The 15551-nt window shown below is 45.7% G+C and overlaps 1 protein-coding gene and 1 long non-coding RNA gene across 11 annotated transcripts in view; one reads left to right on the top strand and one right to left on the bottom strand.

The window, feature by feature from the left end:
• LOC137534238 (uncharacterized) overlaps positions 1-15551 on the top strand; it is a 372799-nt gene that overhangs the window by 354230 nt on the left and 3018 nt on the right. For 5 of the 6 annotated variants that reach the window (XR_011024341.1, XR_011024336.1, XR_011024340.1 and 2 more), the window contains one exon: positions 10700-10905. The exons of the other annotated variant lie outside the window; for it this stretch is intronic. This is a non-coding gene — a long non-coding RNA (uncharacterized lncRNA). The remainder of the gene's footprint in view (positions 1-10699; positions 10906-15551) is intronic. 6 annotated transcript variants of the gene reach the window in all.
• The window catches only part of PCGF5 (polycomb group ring finger 5), a 147844-nt gene that overhangs the window by 3323 nt on the left and 128970 nt on the right, over positions 1-15551 (bottom strand). For all 5 annotated transcript variants that reach the window (XM_068255640.1, XM_068255643.1, XM_068255644.1 and 2 more), the window contains exon 8: positions 13869-13958. In XM_068255640.1, coding sequence (XP_068111741.1) covers positions 13869-13958 — 90 coding nt within the window. The remainder of the gene's footprint in view (positions 1-13868; positions 13959-15551) is intronic.

The following is a 15551-nucleotide window of genomic DNA, read 5'->3' on the forward strand; positions in this document are numbered from 1 at the left end:
ACAAGAAACTCTGTGGACCGTGGTACTCCTGGCAGTTTCCAGTCTGTGAACCCTGTTGCATTGTGGGAAATAGCTGTTTACAGCTGTTTCCAACTGCCAAAAAAGCATGCAGCAGCTACATCACCTGCCAACAGTAAAAATGTCCCTATGTGATAAATGTCAGAATGTAAATCAGGGATTTAAAAGATTTTAAATGGGCAAACACAGACTAAATCATTTATACATAATTATTGTAAAAATGAAGCATTTTTTTATTACATTATTTTCACTGGAGTTCCTCTTTAAGGGCCCGTAGCCACGATGGCATCACATCCAAACTGAAACCAATGCAAGTCAATGGAGTAGTTTCCATTAGAGATTCTAAAGTGTAAATAAACTTATGAGATAATGGATTGTATGTGTAGTACTGCTAATAAATATAACAATATTAGCACAGATATGAGTCTCATATTGTTTTAAGTACAGTAGCATTAAGAGACTTCAGTTATCTATGCAAAAGAGCTACTCTGAGCTCTGCGACTTTTGTGGACAGCACTGTCTTTTGAAGCACTTATCTCAACTGTCTCATTGTTTCTTCTTTGTTTATGGTTTTTCAGCAGAGAAAAGTTCAAAGGGTCAGGAGCCTGCTCTGTGAAATAGTTTAAAATGCTGAGTGTATTATGGAAACTGCAATTATTAGAGAATGATGCAATGTTATAAAAAAAAAAGCTATATACCTGAAAATAAAAATATGACACTATATTCTTTGCTACTAATATTCTATTATTCATCCGAACTATACAACCAATTCATTATATCATGAGTTTTCGCTTCAGTGTCACTTTAAAATGCAAATCTTCATTTGTGATGCCACCTGGGAAAAGAATTGAAAGCATGCTGCAAATTCTCACAGCATACAGCCGATTCCCCCTGGGGCCTGTTTCCTCCTGCAAATGGGAGCCGATGCGGCTATGCATCACTTCTGCCCCCATTCCGCATCGGGTGTACTGGAGGAGACGGCGGGCGGATTCGACCGTGTGAGAATTTGCTGCATACTGCAGATTCTCTGATCGCTCAGCACCACTCCGCATAACCAGCACACAATGGAAACTGCTCCATTACAGTGCATTGCGACTATGCAGCCCTTAGCGCTAATAGGAAGCTGCATCCGGACGACAATCGGAAGTACCTGTGGCTGGATGCAATGGTTGCATCGCATCATCCTGCTAGTGGTAATGGGCCCTAATCCGGTCATCAGTATCACAGATCTAGGGATAGGGAGTTACTCAATAGAAGAAGCTTACAGTGGGCCTGAACTCTCGTTCAGAACAGAAGGAAAACACAGAGAAATGCACCCTGTATGTATTTAGAGAGTTTAGCCTGTCTAATTCCCCCTCATATGTGACTAATCACCACTGTAATTTGATCTTTCAGCTGTGTCAGCTGGCTAATTTGTAAGCACAGGATGTTAACCCTATGGCTGCTTCCATGAAAGAAGGAAGTAAACACACTACAGATTTATTGCTAGATTTATATCAGCTATAACAAAAATGTTTTTCTTTAAAGGTAATTATGCTGCTGCTTATCTTTTAGAGCAGAGAGGAAGTTCTAAGTTCAAGTCCGCTTTAAAATGTGGCCACTAACAGTACAAATTTGTAGTGAAGAATCGTTCAAACGATCAGGTGACTGATCAGATGAGCAGAAAAAGTCTGCTCCTGGTGGGTTTCTGGCCTTAAGCTGGCCATACACTAGGCCGATTCCCGCCAGATCGACAGTAGATTCGATCACTGGGATCGAATCTGCTGTCACATCGTTCCCGCTACACGCCGAATTTCAATCCATTTCGTCCGATCCCGTCGATCGCTCCATGTGGAAAATTACCGTCAATCGTCCGCGGGTAGGGAGCGCGTCGCTAGCGGCGGTCGAGTGCACGACGACCGACGCAATAGAGCCCGCATACATTACCTGCTCCGCCGGCGCGACTGCCCCCGGTCACCGCTGCTTCGTCTCCGCTCTGGTCTGGTCTCCAGTCCGGCATGCTTCACTTCTTCTAGCCCGGCAGGAAGTTTAAACAGTAGAGGGCGCTCTACTGTTTAAACTTCCTTCCGGGCAGGAAGAAGTAAAGCATGCCGGACCTGGAGACCAGCGTGGAGACGGAGCAGCCGTGACCGGGGGCAGTTGCGCCGGCGGAGCAGGTAATGTATTGCGGGTGTGTGTGGGGGGGTATGGAGCGGCGGCAGCACCACCACAACAGATTGTGAACGGTTTCAGGCTGAAATCGGTTCACAATCTGTTTGCAGTAAAGGTGGCCATACGATCCCTCTCTGATCAGATTCGATCAGAGAGGGATCTATCTGTTGGTCGAATCTGATGGCAAATCGACCAGTGTATGGCTACCTTAAGGCTGCTACCACTCCCTCAACCCTACAGACCAGAGGTTCTCAAACTGGGAGTTCCTGGGAGCAGAGTAAAGGTGGGTACACACGTCAGATAAAAGTCTTTGGAAAATGAAAGATCACAGACCAATTTTACCCCCTTCCATGTAGTATGAGCGCCATACCTACAGTCTATTCTATGGAGCTGAACTCCCCATCAGACAGAAATGTTTGCAAGATGCTGTGCACAAAGATGCTGTACACATGCAAAAGATCCGTTCCTGCAAAATGCATTCAAAGTCTATGATATCTGCAGATCTCATACACACCTTGTTTAACGGACAATTATCTGCAGATCAGATCCACCAGGTTGGATCTTCAGATCACAAACACTGGTCCACATGACAGCCCAGGGGCCCCAGGTCTCTCTCACTCACTGGGGCCCCCAAACCACCATGCGACACCGAGAGGGAAGTGTGGGCAAGCCCTGGACCTCTCACCTCCAGGGAACTCACCCCACCACCTCTAAACTGAATGCCAACTGCAAACAAACACAATTGCTAACTTCCAGCTAGAGCAATATCCTGCCTCTATCTGGCCAGCAGACGCCAGTCAGCCAATTAGGTGTACTGTCATACACCCTTTGCCTGCTGGGGCCCCTGGGCTGTCATGTGGACCAGTGTTTGTGATTTTAAATTTCTTTTTTGCAGCTTCTAGGATGCGGTTGACAGGTGAGTGGTTAGGGAGGGGACCGTGTGGGAGATGTGCCTACACGGGGCGTCCCTGTAAACGATGCAATTCACGATTGCATCTAACCGAAACCTCCCACCTGAATGCTAATTTATGTAATTCCTGCTAGATTTGGTACAGCAGGCAAAGGGTGTATGACAGTACACCTGATTGGCTGACTGGCGTCTGCTGGCCAGATAGAGGCAGGATATTGCTCTAGCTGGAAGTTAGCAATTGTTTGGTTGGATCTTCAGATCGGCAGATAATTGTCTGATCTGCAGATGATGGTCCGTTAAACAAGGTGTGTATGAGATCTGCAGATATCATAGACTTTGAATGCATTTTGCAGGGACGGATCTTTTGCAGGAACAGATCTTTTGCAGATACTGATCTGTTGAATGTGTACAGCATCTGTGTGTGCAGCATCTTGCAAAGATTTCTGTCTGATGGGGAGTTCAGCTCCATAGAATAGACTGTGTAGAGTATGGCTCTCATACTACATGGAAGAGGGTAAAATTGGTCTGTGATCTTTCATTTTCCAAAGACTTTTATCTGACGTGTGTACCCACCTTAAGGCTGCTTACACACTAAGACGTTACAGGCGCACGTTACTGCGCCTGTAACGCTCCCCCAGCGCATAGCAATGTAACACAAGTGGGCTGTTCACACAGCCCACGTTGCGTTACATGTAACGCTGCACGTTCTCCGGAAAGTGCAGCATGCTACGGCGTTGGAGCGGCTATAGCCGCGTTAGACTGTTTGCACATGCGCAGTGGGGGGCGGAGAGGAGGCGGGGAGAGCCAGCTACAGTAGCCGCGCACGTGGCTACTTAATATTCACTGCACTGGCGGCCGCTGATTGGCCGGCGGGACCACGTGATGCGGAGTGTCTCGCTCCGCATCACGTGGTCCCGCTGGCCAATCAGCGCCACTCTGGGAGACATTATAGGAATCGAGCCGCCTAACGCGGCTCACTCTACCGTCCTCACTTGCAGCACCATACGTTGTGTTAGGTGCACATTATGCGACCTTAACGTAGCACCTAACGCAACGTCTTGGTGTGCAAGTAGCCTAATGGCCCATACTCACGAGGGACTTTTGCCGCCTCAACACGCGGCGCGCGCGTGTTGCGGCGACAGGTCGCCCGTGAGTATGGGCCGTTGCACGCGCGCGCACCCCGAACTGTCGCCCGTCGCTCTTGTCGCCATGCGATTGAAAGTTTCAATCGCATGGCAACAGTCGCCGCCGCACCTCCGCCGCAACTGTCGCTAGTCCGCGTGAGTACGCGGACTAGCGACAGCAACCTCCATAGAGGTAAATGGAGCTTCCGGCGGGGGGAGGAGGAACGTCGGCGACAGCTTCCGTCTCGCCGCTGGTCCCTCTTCCGCGTGTGTACGTGGAGGGACCTGGAGAGAAGCTGTCGCCGGCCTGTGGCTAGCACGCTCACGTGTGCTGGCGACAGGCCACTTCTGCAGCCCGTGAGTACGGGCCATAAGAGTACCTGGGAGAAAAATGAAAGTGCCCAGAAGCCGAGTGATTAATCCCAGGAGGAAAAATATGAGAGTCCTGTGTCATTCTCGTGTCAGTCCGCCCCCCCCCCCCCCCTGTACTTCAAGTCCCAGCTTATCCCTTGTGTCCTCTTCTACTCTCCACTGGTTGTGTCTCTCACCTGATCCTGGGAGCCAGCAGCGATCAGAGACCTCTGTTCTCCCTCACTCTTCCCCCTAGTGCAAGTCACATGTAATGACCCGATCAGGAAAAGCTGGAACTAGGGGGCAGGGATGCTCAACTTCGGATTTGGGAGATACCCGGATAGTTGCTATCCGGATATCTCCCAGTACACCTGGGCGGGGGGGGGGTCAAGCCTACCTGTGTGACGTCTTCTTCAGTCCATCCCTGGCACCTCCCACGATGCGGTCAATGCGCATCACGTGACTACAAACACTTCCTCCTTCAACCCGGAAGGAGGAAGTGTTTGTAGTCACGTGACCGCCGCGTGGGCCGCATCGTGGGAGGCGCCGAGGGACGGACCGAAGAAGATGTCACACAGGTAAGCCGCCGGTGTACTGGGAGATATCCGGATAGCAACTATCCGGGTATCTCCCGAATCCGAAGTTGAGCATCCCTGCTAGGGGGGAGTGAGGAAGAGGAGAAGCTGCTAATCGCTGCAGGAGCCTTGGGATCAGGTAAGAAATGTGATCGGCAGGACTGGGGTGCCAAGTGACTTATAGGGAAGCTGCAGCATCCCTGGGAAGTCCTCACAACGCTCCCGGGTACTGCAGCATCCAGTTTGAGAACAGCTGCTTTAGGTAATCCCTCATTACATTCACTCAGTTAACCCTTGTACTACATAGTTGGTAAAATTATACCATCAAAATGATATCATTCATGTGCACCTTTAGCGACATCAATCATTCTCCGCATGCTTGATGTTTAATTTAGCGTTATCAAGGGTAAAATAAAGGTTTGTTGTGCTTAAAGAGACACTGCAGCGAAAAAAAAAATATGATATAATGAATTGGTTGTGTACTATGAATAATTACTAGAAGTTTAGCAGCAAAGAAAATATTCTCATATTTTTATTTTCAGGTATATAGTGGTTTTTCTAACATTGCATCATTCTATAATATGTGCAGATTACACAACACTCAGCATTCAAAATGATTCTTTCAGAGCAGTCTGAACTAATGACCTCTCCACTAGCAGAGAAAACGTAAATAGTTCAATAACACTTGAGATAAAAGTCAGATAACAGCCTTCTCCAAGACTTTGAAAGTTGCAGAGCTTAATTGCTTTTTTGCATAGAGATAACTGGAGTTTCTTAACTCTTCCTGTACTGGAAACAATTAGACTGATGTATCTGATCTTAATGTTTTATTTCTAAGCTGTACTACACATACAAATCATAATATCAATTTTTTTTTCGCTTCAGTGTCTCTTTAAAAGACACCCAAAGTGAGAGGGATATGAAAGCTGCTATATTTAAATTGTAAACAATACTAGTTGCCTGGCAGTCCTGCTAACCCTCTGCCTAGCTAAAGCTCAGTACATACACATACACACACACACACACACACACACACACACCACACAATTTCCTGTCAGATAAAAGGGTCGATTCGATAAGTTCCAACTGGTCGGGATCAACTCCCATTCGATTTTCTATTTACTACTGTAGAAAATCGATCGCGTTATCAATTGGGAGTCAATCCGGCTGGTTAGAATATATCAAATTGACCCGTCGATCTGACAGGAAATTGCGTGGTGTAAACTGGGTTTTAACGATCAATAACGCAATTAATTTATCACAGTAGTTAATGGAAAATCCAGTTATCGATCAGTAGTTGATCTGAATGGGTGGAAGTTATCGAATTGACCAATCGGTCTGACAGGAAATTGTGTGGTGTGTACTGGACTTATTATTTTCAGCCATAGACCCTGAACAAGAATACAAATTAGATGTTTCTGACAAGATTAGCTACATGCTTGCAGTAGTGTCAGAATCACACACCTGAAACAGCCGAAGTGGACAGCCAGGCAACTGGCATTATTTAAAAATAAACAAATATGGAAGCCTCCATATGCCTCTAACTTCAGATACCTTTAAAGTGAATCTGAAGCCAAAACCAAACAGATACGTATGAAGAGGGAAGGCTCTGGGTCCTATAGAGCCTTTCCGTTCCTCTCCTCATCCATTCAGATCTCCTGCCATGGGAAGCAGTGTTGCCAACTCATCCCTTTAAATACGGACGCTTATGAAGTATGCATCTCTTGTGGCTAGTAAGATGCAGTTTAGGAACTGATTATCTGTGAGAAGCCCCAGAACCTGTATAACTTAGATGTGTCAGTATTTAAAGGGATGAGTTGGCAACCCTGATGGGAAGTTTCAGAAGTCTTCTGGAGCAAATGCTCCATGCTGCACATATGTGAGAGCGCATTCGCACATGTGCAGTATAAAGCGGTCCGTCTTTGGGAACCCAAGTGCTCCCAAAGACTTCGGAAGCCCACCTGCAGCAGAAGAGAGCATTCTACGACCGAAAAGTCAGAGACTGCTAACTGGGGAGCCAACAATGGGACGAGGAGGGGAGCAGGAAGGTCTTTAATTAAAGGACCCAGAGGCTTCCCTCTCCTTAGGTAAGTACCTGTTTTTATTTTTGTTTGGTTTTGGCTTCAGACTCCCTTTAAAGGGAACCCGAGGTGGAAGGGATATGGAGGCTGCCATATTTATTACCTTTTATAAAGGACAACTATTGCAAATAATTGTAAATTTAAAATCCATATATACATATAAATTTACTTTTCTCCCAAAGTAAAATGCACAATTGCTTTAGTTCATTGTCCCAGTTACTTAAGCCCCATCTACACGATCCGATTCTTTATACGATTCGATTATGATTCTATTTACAATCCGATTAAATACGACATATCCGATCGGGATTCAATTCGATTTGCCTTTTTTTGCAATGGCAAATCGAATTGAATTCCGATCGGACATGTTGGATTTAATCGGATCGTAAATAGAATCGTAATCGAATCATATAAAGAATCGTATCGTGTAGATTGGGCTTAACAGTAGGTTGTGAAAACCTTTATGTCAGGTTTTGGACTAGTCCATCTCCTCATAGGGATTCTCAGTTACTTTTTTTATGTACAAAATCAATTACTGAACTATAGATGCTCAGTCCAACTGCCAAAATAGTGTGCAAATCAATAGCGAAGCTGGCTGACTTATTTGTGTAGATACTTTTCACTAGTGCATTTGTAGGATAAGGCCACTTTCACACCAAGACGTTGCATTTTAGGGGACGTTAAGGTCGCATAACGTGCCCCCTATCGCAACGCATGGTGGTGTTGAAGTTGGACGTCAGATTGAGCCACATTTATGTGGCTCTCAAAGCAGCCGCTTCAGGATAGTGATGGGAAGTCCAGATCTTTAAGGATTCGGATCATTTCGAATCGGATCATTGAAAAGATCCGGATCTTTGAACCGAATCATTTGAATCATTTTACTAGGGAAGCAGACTGGGTGAAATGACTAGCAGGACAGGACTTTCCCTGCACTGTACATTCTGTATGTTCCTGTTTCTTCCAGACAGACATCCACTGTGAACCGAATCTTTCATTGTGATGATCCGGATGATTCGACTCACAAAAAAAAAATCCGGATCAAATGAACGATTCGTTCATGATCCGGACAACACTACAGTCCCACCACGAGTCACCACAGTGCATTGAATATTAATTAGCCATGTGGCTATTTACTGAGCACGTGCAAACAATCTAAGGCAGCTCTATAGGGGTATAACGTACAGTATGCTGCACTTTCATTTAATGTGCAGCGTTATACCCTAACCCAACGTGTGCACTGTTAACTTACTTATGAAAATTGATTTTACAGTGCTGTGAGTTAGGCTGCGTTACTGGCTGCTGTAACGTGGGACTTTAACGTCCCACTGTGAAATCAGCCTAAAGGTAACATTTAAAATCTTCCATGAGGAGATGGACAAGTCCAACATGTGTCAGATCTGCCAGTGGTTTTTTTTTTTTTTTTTTTTTTACTACCTGTAAGTGACAGTAGTGACATAGGGAAAAAGTAATTTATAGTGTATTTTACCAATACAATTTTGAAACACTGCAGGTATTTCACTAACTCTATAGCATATACAGCGCAACTATACATTAATACAACATTATGTATAGGGGTTTACATTTTTAACCTCCTTGCCGGTTATCCCGAGCTCAGCTCGGGGTAACCTGCACAGGAGGATGATTTCTCAGGCCCCGCTGGGCAGATTTGCATCAATTTTTTTCCCTACCCGCAGCTAGCACTTTGCTGGCTGCGTGTGGTACGCGATCGCCCCCGCCACCCGCCGATTCGCCGCTACCCCTCCCAGACGCCTGCGCAGCCTGGCCAATCAGTGCCAGGCAGCGCTGAGGGGTGGATTGGGATTCACTGTGACGTCCCGACGTCGGTGACGTCATCCCGCCCCGTCGCCATGACAACCGGGGAAGCCCTGCAGGAAATCCCGTTCTGAACGGGATTTCCTGCATACTCTGATCGCCGGAGGCGATCGGAGTGGGTGGGGGGATGCGCTGCCTCCTTGCCGAATTGAATTGAACCGGCAAGGAGGTTTAACAGAACTTCTGTAACTGAATGAAAAACATCTGATAAAATGTAATGGACTTGTCACTTCTCAACACTTGTTTGGATCGGTCGCCAGAGCCATTTGAAATTGAATGGCTCCTGGTTCAATCTGACACTTTGGCAAAGTTCACACAATTCCAGCTTGTTTTTCATTTAAAAAGTGTACCTGAAGTTACACGTTGTGTGATTAGATTTATATGTTACTGGCAAATTATGAAATCCAGGTAGGCTACAGAATGTCTAAATCTTTTCATGCAAAGTACAAAATACCTTTTTTGTTCCAAAAAATGATGTACTTTACCTAGGCTTTTCATAGAATGCATTAAAGTGTACCAGCAATGTGGCCTCAAAGATTTTTATTTTTTTTTATTTTTTACTTACCCGGGGCTTCCTCCAGCCCCATAAACACGGATGCATTCCTTGCCGTCCTCCCGAGTGCCTCAGTTTAGGGGAAATCATCCCTGGTAACTGGCTCAATTGCATCAGTCTGGGTCTACTGGGCATGCGCAGAAGACCCCGGCTGACATCACTAAGCCAGTTACCAGGGATGACTGCCGCTAAACGGAGGCACTCGGGAGGACAGCGAGGGACGCATCTGTGTTTATAGGGCCGGGAGACGCCCCGGGTAAGTAAAAAATCTTTGTGAGGCCACATCTCTACTTTTTTTTTTTTTTTTTTTTTAAAGCCTTTGTATTCACATCTGAGGCATGTCACTAACTTGCCTAAATAGTACCTTATAATTCCTTATCACTAGGTATGGTGGGAAATGCCCTTTTCTGATTCTGTGGAAATTCTGATTTCCGCCAATGCCAATTCCCATTTTTCTGAGGAGTATTTTGTAATTTTTTACATCAGAGATTGCAAAAAATGGAGGGGGAATGGGGGGAAAAAAAATCGGAACAGAATCTTGTGATTGGTCTAAAATGACTGCCGTAATCTGATTTTTGCTGCATTCAGCTTTCCAATTAGAAATTTTCACATTTCAATTTCACAGAATGTGTATGAACATCCCTACTTCTCAAATTGCTCATCTCATGCTTTGCCTAACAGGTCTTAAATGATATCTGAGCTGTAGAAAAAAAAAAAAAGTTCAGCTTTATTCACCTGGTGCTTCTAGCCCCTAGAAATCTGTTCCCTCCCTTCAGTTCCACTGCTCTCCAGGCTGCCGCTGTTCCCTCCATAAGATCACCGATCCCAGCTGGGTCACAGGCTTCTGCGCATACAAGCCGCGTGCCTCTTGCTATTGCCTGGTTGGGAGCCGCCTGTGTTTGCACAGTTCACAAAGACTTGAACTGCGCAAGCGACCTAGCTGGGGTCCACCATCTTATGGAGGTGACAACAGAACTGGAGTAGATAGACTTCTAGGGGCTGGAAGAAGCCTCAGGTGAGTAAGACTTTTTTTTTTTTTTTTTTTTAAGTATATCTGAATTATAAAAAGTTGAGTTGACTTTTACTTACTTGTTTCTTCCCAGACCAGTTGTCTTTGAGGTTCCTCTGTGTCTTCAGACTCTCCTGTTTTCCGCTTAAGTTTGGGTAGCTGCGCATGCACAGAACATTTTCCTTGGTGTGCATGTGGCTGGAACAGTGCATGCGCTAGCAAGTCATGGACTTTAATTGGGGTGACAGTAGAACAACAGAGGACCCTCAAGGACTACGAGGGGGCTGGAAGATGCCTAAGGTAAGTAAAATATAATTTTTCCCTGTCTCAGGTTTCCTTTAAAGAGAACCCGAGGTGGCATTTCATTACGTTAGTGGGGCACAGAGGCTGGTTGTGCACACTAACACCAGCCTCTGTTGCCCCATTGTGTGCCTCAAAGACCCCCCCTGCGCGCCGCTATACCCCCGCAGTGCTGGCGACACGCAGCGTGTCGCCAGCACAAGGTTTACCTAAGCGCTGTCTGTCAGCGCCGCTCCCCCGCATCGCCGCTACCCGCCCACGTCCCTTCCCTCCCGCTGAATGGAGGGAAGAGACGCGGGCGGGTAGCGGCGATGCGGAGGAGGCGGGGGAGCGGCGCTGAAAGCCAGCGCTAGGGTAAACATTGTGCTGGCGACGCGCTGCGTGTCGCCAGCACTGCGGGGGTATAGCGACGCGCAGGGGGGTCTTTGAGGCACACAATGGGGCAACAGAGGCTGGTGTTAGTGTGCACAACCAGCCTTTGTCCCCCACTAACGTAATGAAATGCCACCTCGGGTTCTCTTTAAAGCAGAGTTCCCCAACCCTGTCCTCAAGGCCCACCAACAGTACATGTATTGCAGAAAACCACACACAATCACAGGTGGGGTAATTAGTGTTGCAGCACAGCTGTTTACCTACCTCTGTGGATTTCCACAAAACATGCACTGTTGGTGGGCCTGGAGGACAGGGTTGGGGAACACTGCTTTAAAAGGACAACTGTAAGGGGAGGGATATGAGGGTTGCCATATTTATTTCCTTTTAAGCAATACCAGTTGCCAGCTTATCCTTTGCCTCTAATACATTTAGCCATATACCCTGAACAAGCATGCAGCATATCCGGTGTTTCTATAACTGCATGCTTGTTTCTGGTGTTATTCAGACACTGCTGCAGCCAAATAGATCAGAAAGTCTGCCAGGCAACTGGTTTTCTTTAAAACAAAATAAATATGGCAGCCACCATAGCCCTCTTGTTACAGTTGTCTTTTAAGACCGGATTTAATTATATATCCATAGAATTGTAGATGGATATTGACATTGAACTCAGAATCGTCGCAGAGCAGACCGGGAGCAGTGCTCTACATTTGCATGCATATGTAATTATGTAAATTATGTTCATTTTGGCACTTCCTGGGTGGAACTTTGATAAATTTGCTGATCAGCAGGACATAAATGTATGTAATATTATGGTGGATGTCGCACCAGACGCAGGGTCTTTATCACACTACATGTTGTGGGTAAACATGCAATACAACATTTGAATGAGAATTCTTGCCAGTGGTGTGCCTCTCTCATTTATTGAGTGTAAAAAACAAAACGAAAAATTCACTGCCATTTTTATACAAAAAGAGGATTGGTGGAATATTGCATGCAATTCTGAGAAGATGCAGGATAATACAAATGTTGTATGCAAATACATGCAGCCTAAAAAATGGACCAACCATATCACACCATAGTTCCATTTCAAGCTGCACATTTGCATAATCCTGCATTGAGTGTGAATTACTTGCGTCTCCTCAATTATCCCTACTCACCATGTAAGAGTGTATGCAGCACGTTACCCGTTTTACCACAATGCTACTGCTGCACTGTGAGCGTCACATAGGCGGTGCATTGCAGTGCGGTAAGGGTCACCCTAACGTAAACCTGAAGCAAAAAGGTTAATGAAAAGTATAAGCAGATATTTCCCTTAGTAGAGGGAAGCCTTAGGATAGGCCAGACGGAGCAGTGCTTTTCAGCGCTGCTAGATTTGTGGGTGCAGCCGGCGCCTCCATAGACTACAATAAGAATAATTCCTATTGCAGCACTCAGTGAGTATTGTCGGCTCCGTCAGAAGACCAAGCCGAAGTTGCTTAAAAACATAATATTTCGGCCTCCAGCAATCGCTGGAAGCCAAATTATTTCATTCCCCCACTATCCATGGCGGCCTGAAGGGGGTATAGTAATTAAATCGGCCCGGACTTGTGCAGAAGCAGGATCAGCTATATACCGCTGTATCCTGCACCCAAGTCTACCGGCGCAGATTTCAAATGTACTCAGGCCAGAGACTACCCCAATCATCCTGTGACCCAGTGCTGGGACCCTCAGAACTGTCATCAAGCTTTTGTCAGATATGTTCAAATAGCCGCACTCTCGTCCATGTGCGAGTGCAGCTGTACTGCACCTCAGAGTATGGGCCGTGCCTGCCTAGTAGCATGAAGTCGCTCATGCATGGCTTTCTTCTGCACAAGCACAAAGCCTCTTGTGCAGGGAGTAGTACAAACACAGCATACATGAAGAGCAGTGCCGCTACAAACAAGAGTGTCTTGGGCAGCAGCGGGGAAGTCGAGGACAAGCTGGGCTACCTCTAATACAGTGATGGCTAACCTTGGCACACCAGCTGTGGTGGAACTACAAGTCCCATGAGGCATTGCAATACTCGGACAGCTCTAAGCATAACTCGGTGAGGCAGAGGCATGATGGGATTTGTAGTTTTGTCACAGCTGGAGTGCCAAGGTTAGCCATCACTGGTCTAATACAGCCATGCTTCACATCGGTTTATAAAAGTTTGCAATTAAAAGTTAAGTTTTCTACTCGCCATGTATCTACTTATGGGCCTTTACACTCTGCATTGGTCGTTGTTTAGTGTAACAGTAAGAGGGCCCTTTTCCCCACAGAGCTGGCATGCGTCTTGCGAGACGTGATGCTGGCACAGCCGTGCGTCGTATCTGTTCCTCTAGCCGTGCCACGCATGGTTATCAGGATTTACATGCAGAACTCTGCAGCATGCTGCAGGTTTCTACATCACTGCAAATCCTGATAACCATGTGTGGCACGGCTAGAGGAATACAGATGTGTCTCACAGCTGTGCCAGCATCACGTCTCGGAAGACACATGCCAGATCTTTGGGAAAAAGGGTCCTTACTGATAATGACCATAATAAAGTGCAACAGATGATAATAATTTTTAAAAAAAGTGAGTATATTTACATTTTCGCCCCTCAGCCGCCATCTTGTCATATAGATGAACTCCATTGTATGGTCCTTTCCCATAATTTCACCATTGCATAGTACATCCAGCTGCAAAACAGAACGATGTAACCATTATCAGGCATGTGCTTCAAGTGGGAATACCTGCATGAAGGAAATTTATATTGTGCGAATTAACTACTTCCAAGAAGTCTGCTTATTTGCATCAAATTTTCAGATTACTCTCTGTAATTTAGCCCTTTCATGGAGGAGGAGAGAGAGGAGGAGGAGTTCTAAAAACAACTGTTGATGGATGATGGAATTAATTTAAAGCTTTCTATAGGCATTCAGGCCTTGTTCACATTGCGTTCCATTCGCGTGTCTGTCTGCATTCGGCGTTTTTGAGGCGATTTTTATTACCGATTCCCAGCGATTACCTGCGTGGTTTTTTTTTTGTGAGCCGCTTTTCTAAGCGGTTTTGCCGAGCGATTGCGTTTTTACACTTCCTGACGTCAGTTAGGAAGTGAACTCTTTGATCCGGAAAAGAATAAAAATACAATGTATTTATTCTTAAAAATGCAAACGCAATCACTGCACAAAGAAATGTAAGAGTTTGCGTTTTTCCTATACCTTCCATGGATGGAGGCAAAATCGCCTCAAAAATGGCCCATGCACCGCTTTTCTGAGCGGATCGGAAACGAACCGCTCAGATGTAAAATGTCTCATAGAGAATAATGGTGTAAGCGCTTTCAGGGCAATTTAGAAAAATCACCAGCGCTTAAAAAAAGAGAAAAAAAAAAATCACCTCTAGTGTGAAGGAGCCCTCGGGGCTGGAACCCACCAGAGCGATTTTTTGAGCATTTAGGGAGCACTGTAAATCGCTAGCGATTTCCCTAAATGCTCTGCCAATGTAATTAAATGTAACAAGTTAGCAAAATCGCAATCGCAGGACATGCAGCATTTTGGGAGCGTTTGTGCTTCAATGTAATGTATTGAAGCGCTGGCAAATCACTCATGAATCGCTACACATAGCCATTTGAGTGCGATTGCAAGCTGTAAGATTCTGATACATTGAAAGGACCAATCAGAATTAAAATCGCTAATCGCCACACAATCGCTGGCAAAAAGCTTACACTTTTCAAAATCTCTCCCAAAAGCGCCGGAAAACGCTCATGAAATCGCTTACAAAACTCTGAATAAAAGCGCTAGCGGTTTGCGATTTGTAGTGGGTTCCAGGCCTCAATGTAGGGATGGCCAATGACATGCAAAGCATTCAGAGTTAGGGCCTGTTTCCACTACACGCAGATTCTGCATGCAGAAAACTGACTCCAATGAATGCCTATGGGAAATCTGCATCAGAAAAATCACGTTCAGTGGAAACAGGCCCATAGGCATTCATTGGAGTCAGTTTTCTGCATGCAGAATCTGCGTGTAGTGGAAACAGGCCCTTAATGCAGGATTATGCAAATTTATGTAGCTTGAAAATGGGCCATTTGCATGAAACTGTAGTTGGATTAGATTGGTCCATTTTCAAGCTGTATAAAACGTGCATGCACAATTTGCACAATCTTGCATCAGAACTATTTATCATTAAATTAGGAGTGGTCAATGAGATGCAGAAGCATGGTGGAACCAGCACGGTTGGCCTCCAAAACCCTCAGTTTCCATGAGTGTGAGGCCTCCTTTCCACAGACTGTTTAGCTG

Source organism: Hyperolius riggenbachi, chromosome 10, assembly GCF_040937935.1.
Source record: "Hyperolius riggenbachi isolate aHypRig1 chromosome 10, aHypRig1.pri, whole genome shotgun sequence".
NCBI lineage: Eukaryota > Metazoa > Chordata > Amphibia > Anura > Hyperoliidae > Hyperolius > Hyperolius riggenbachi.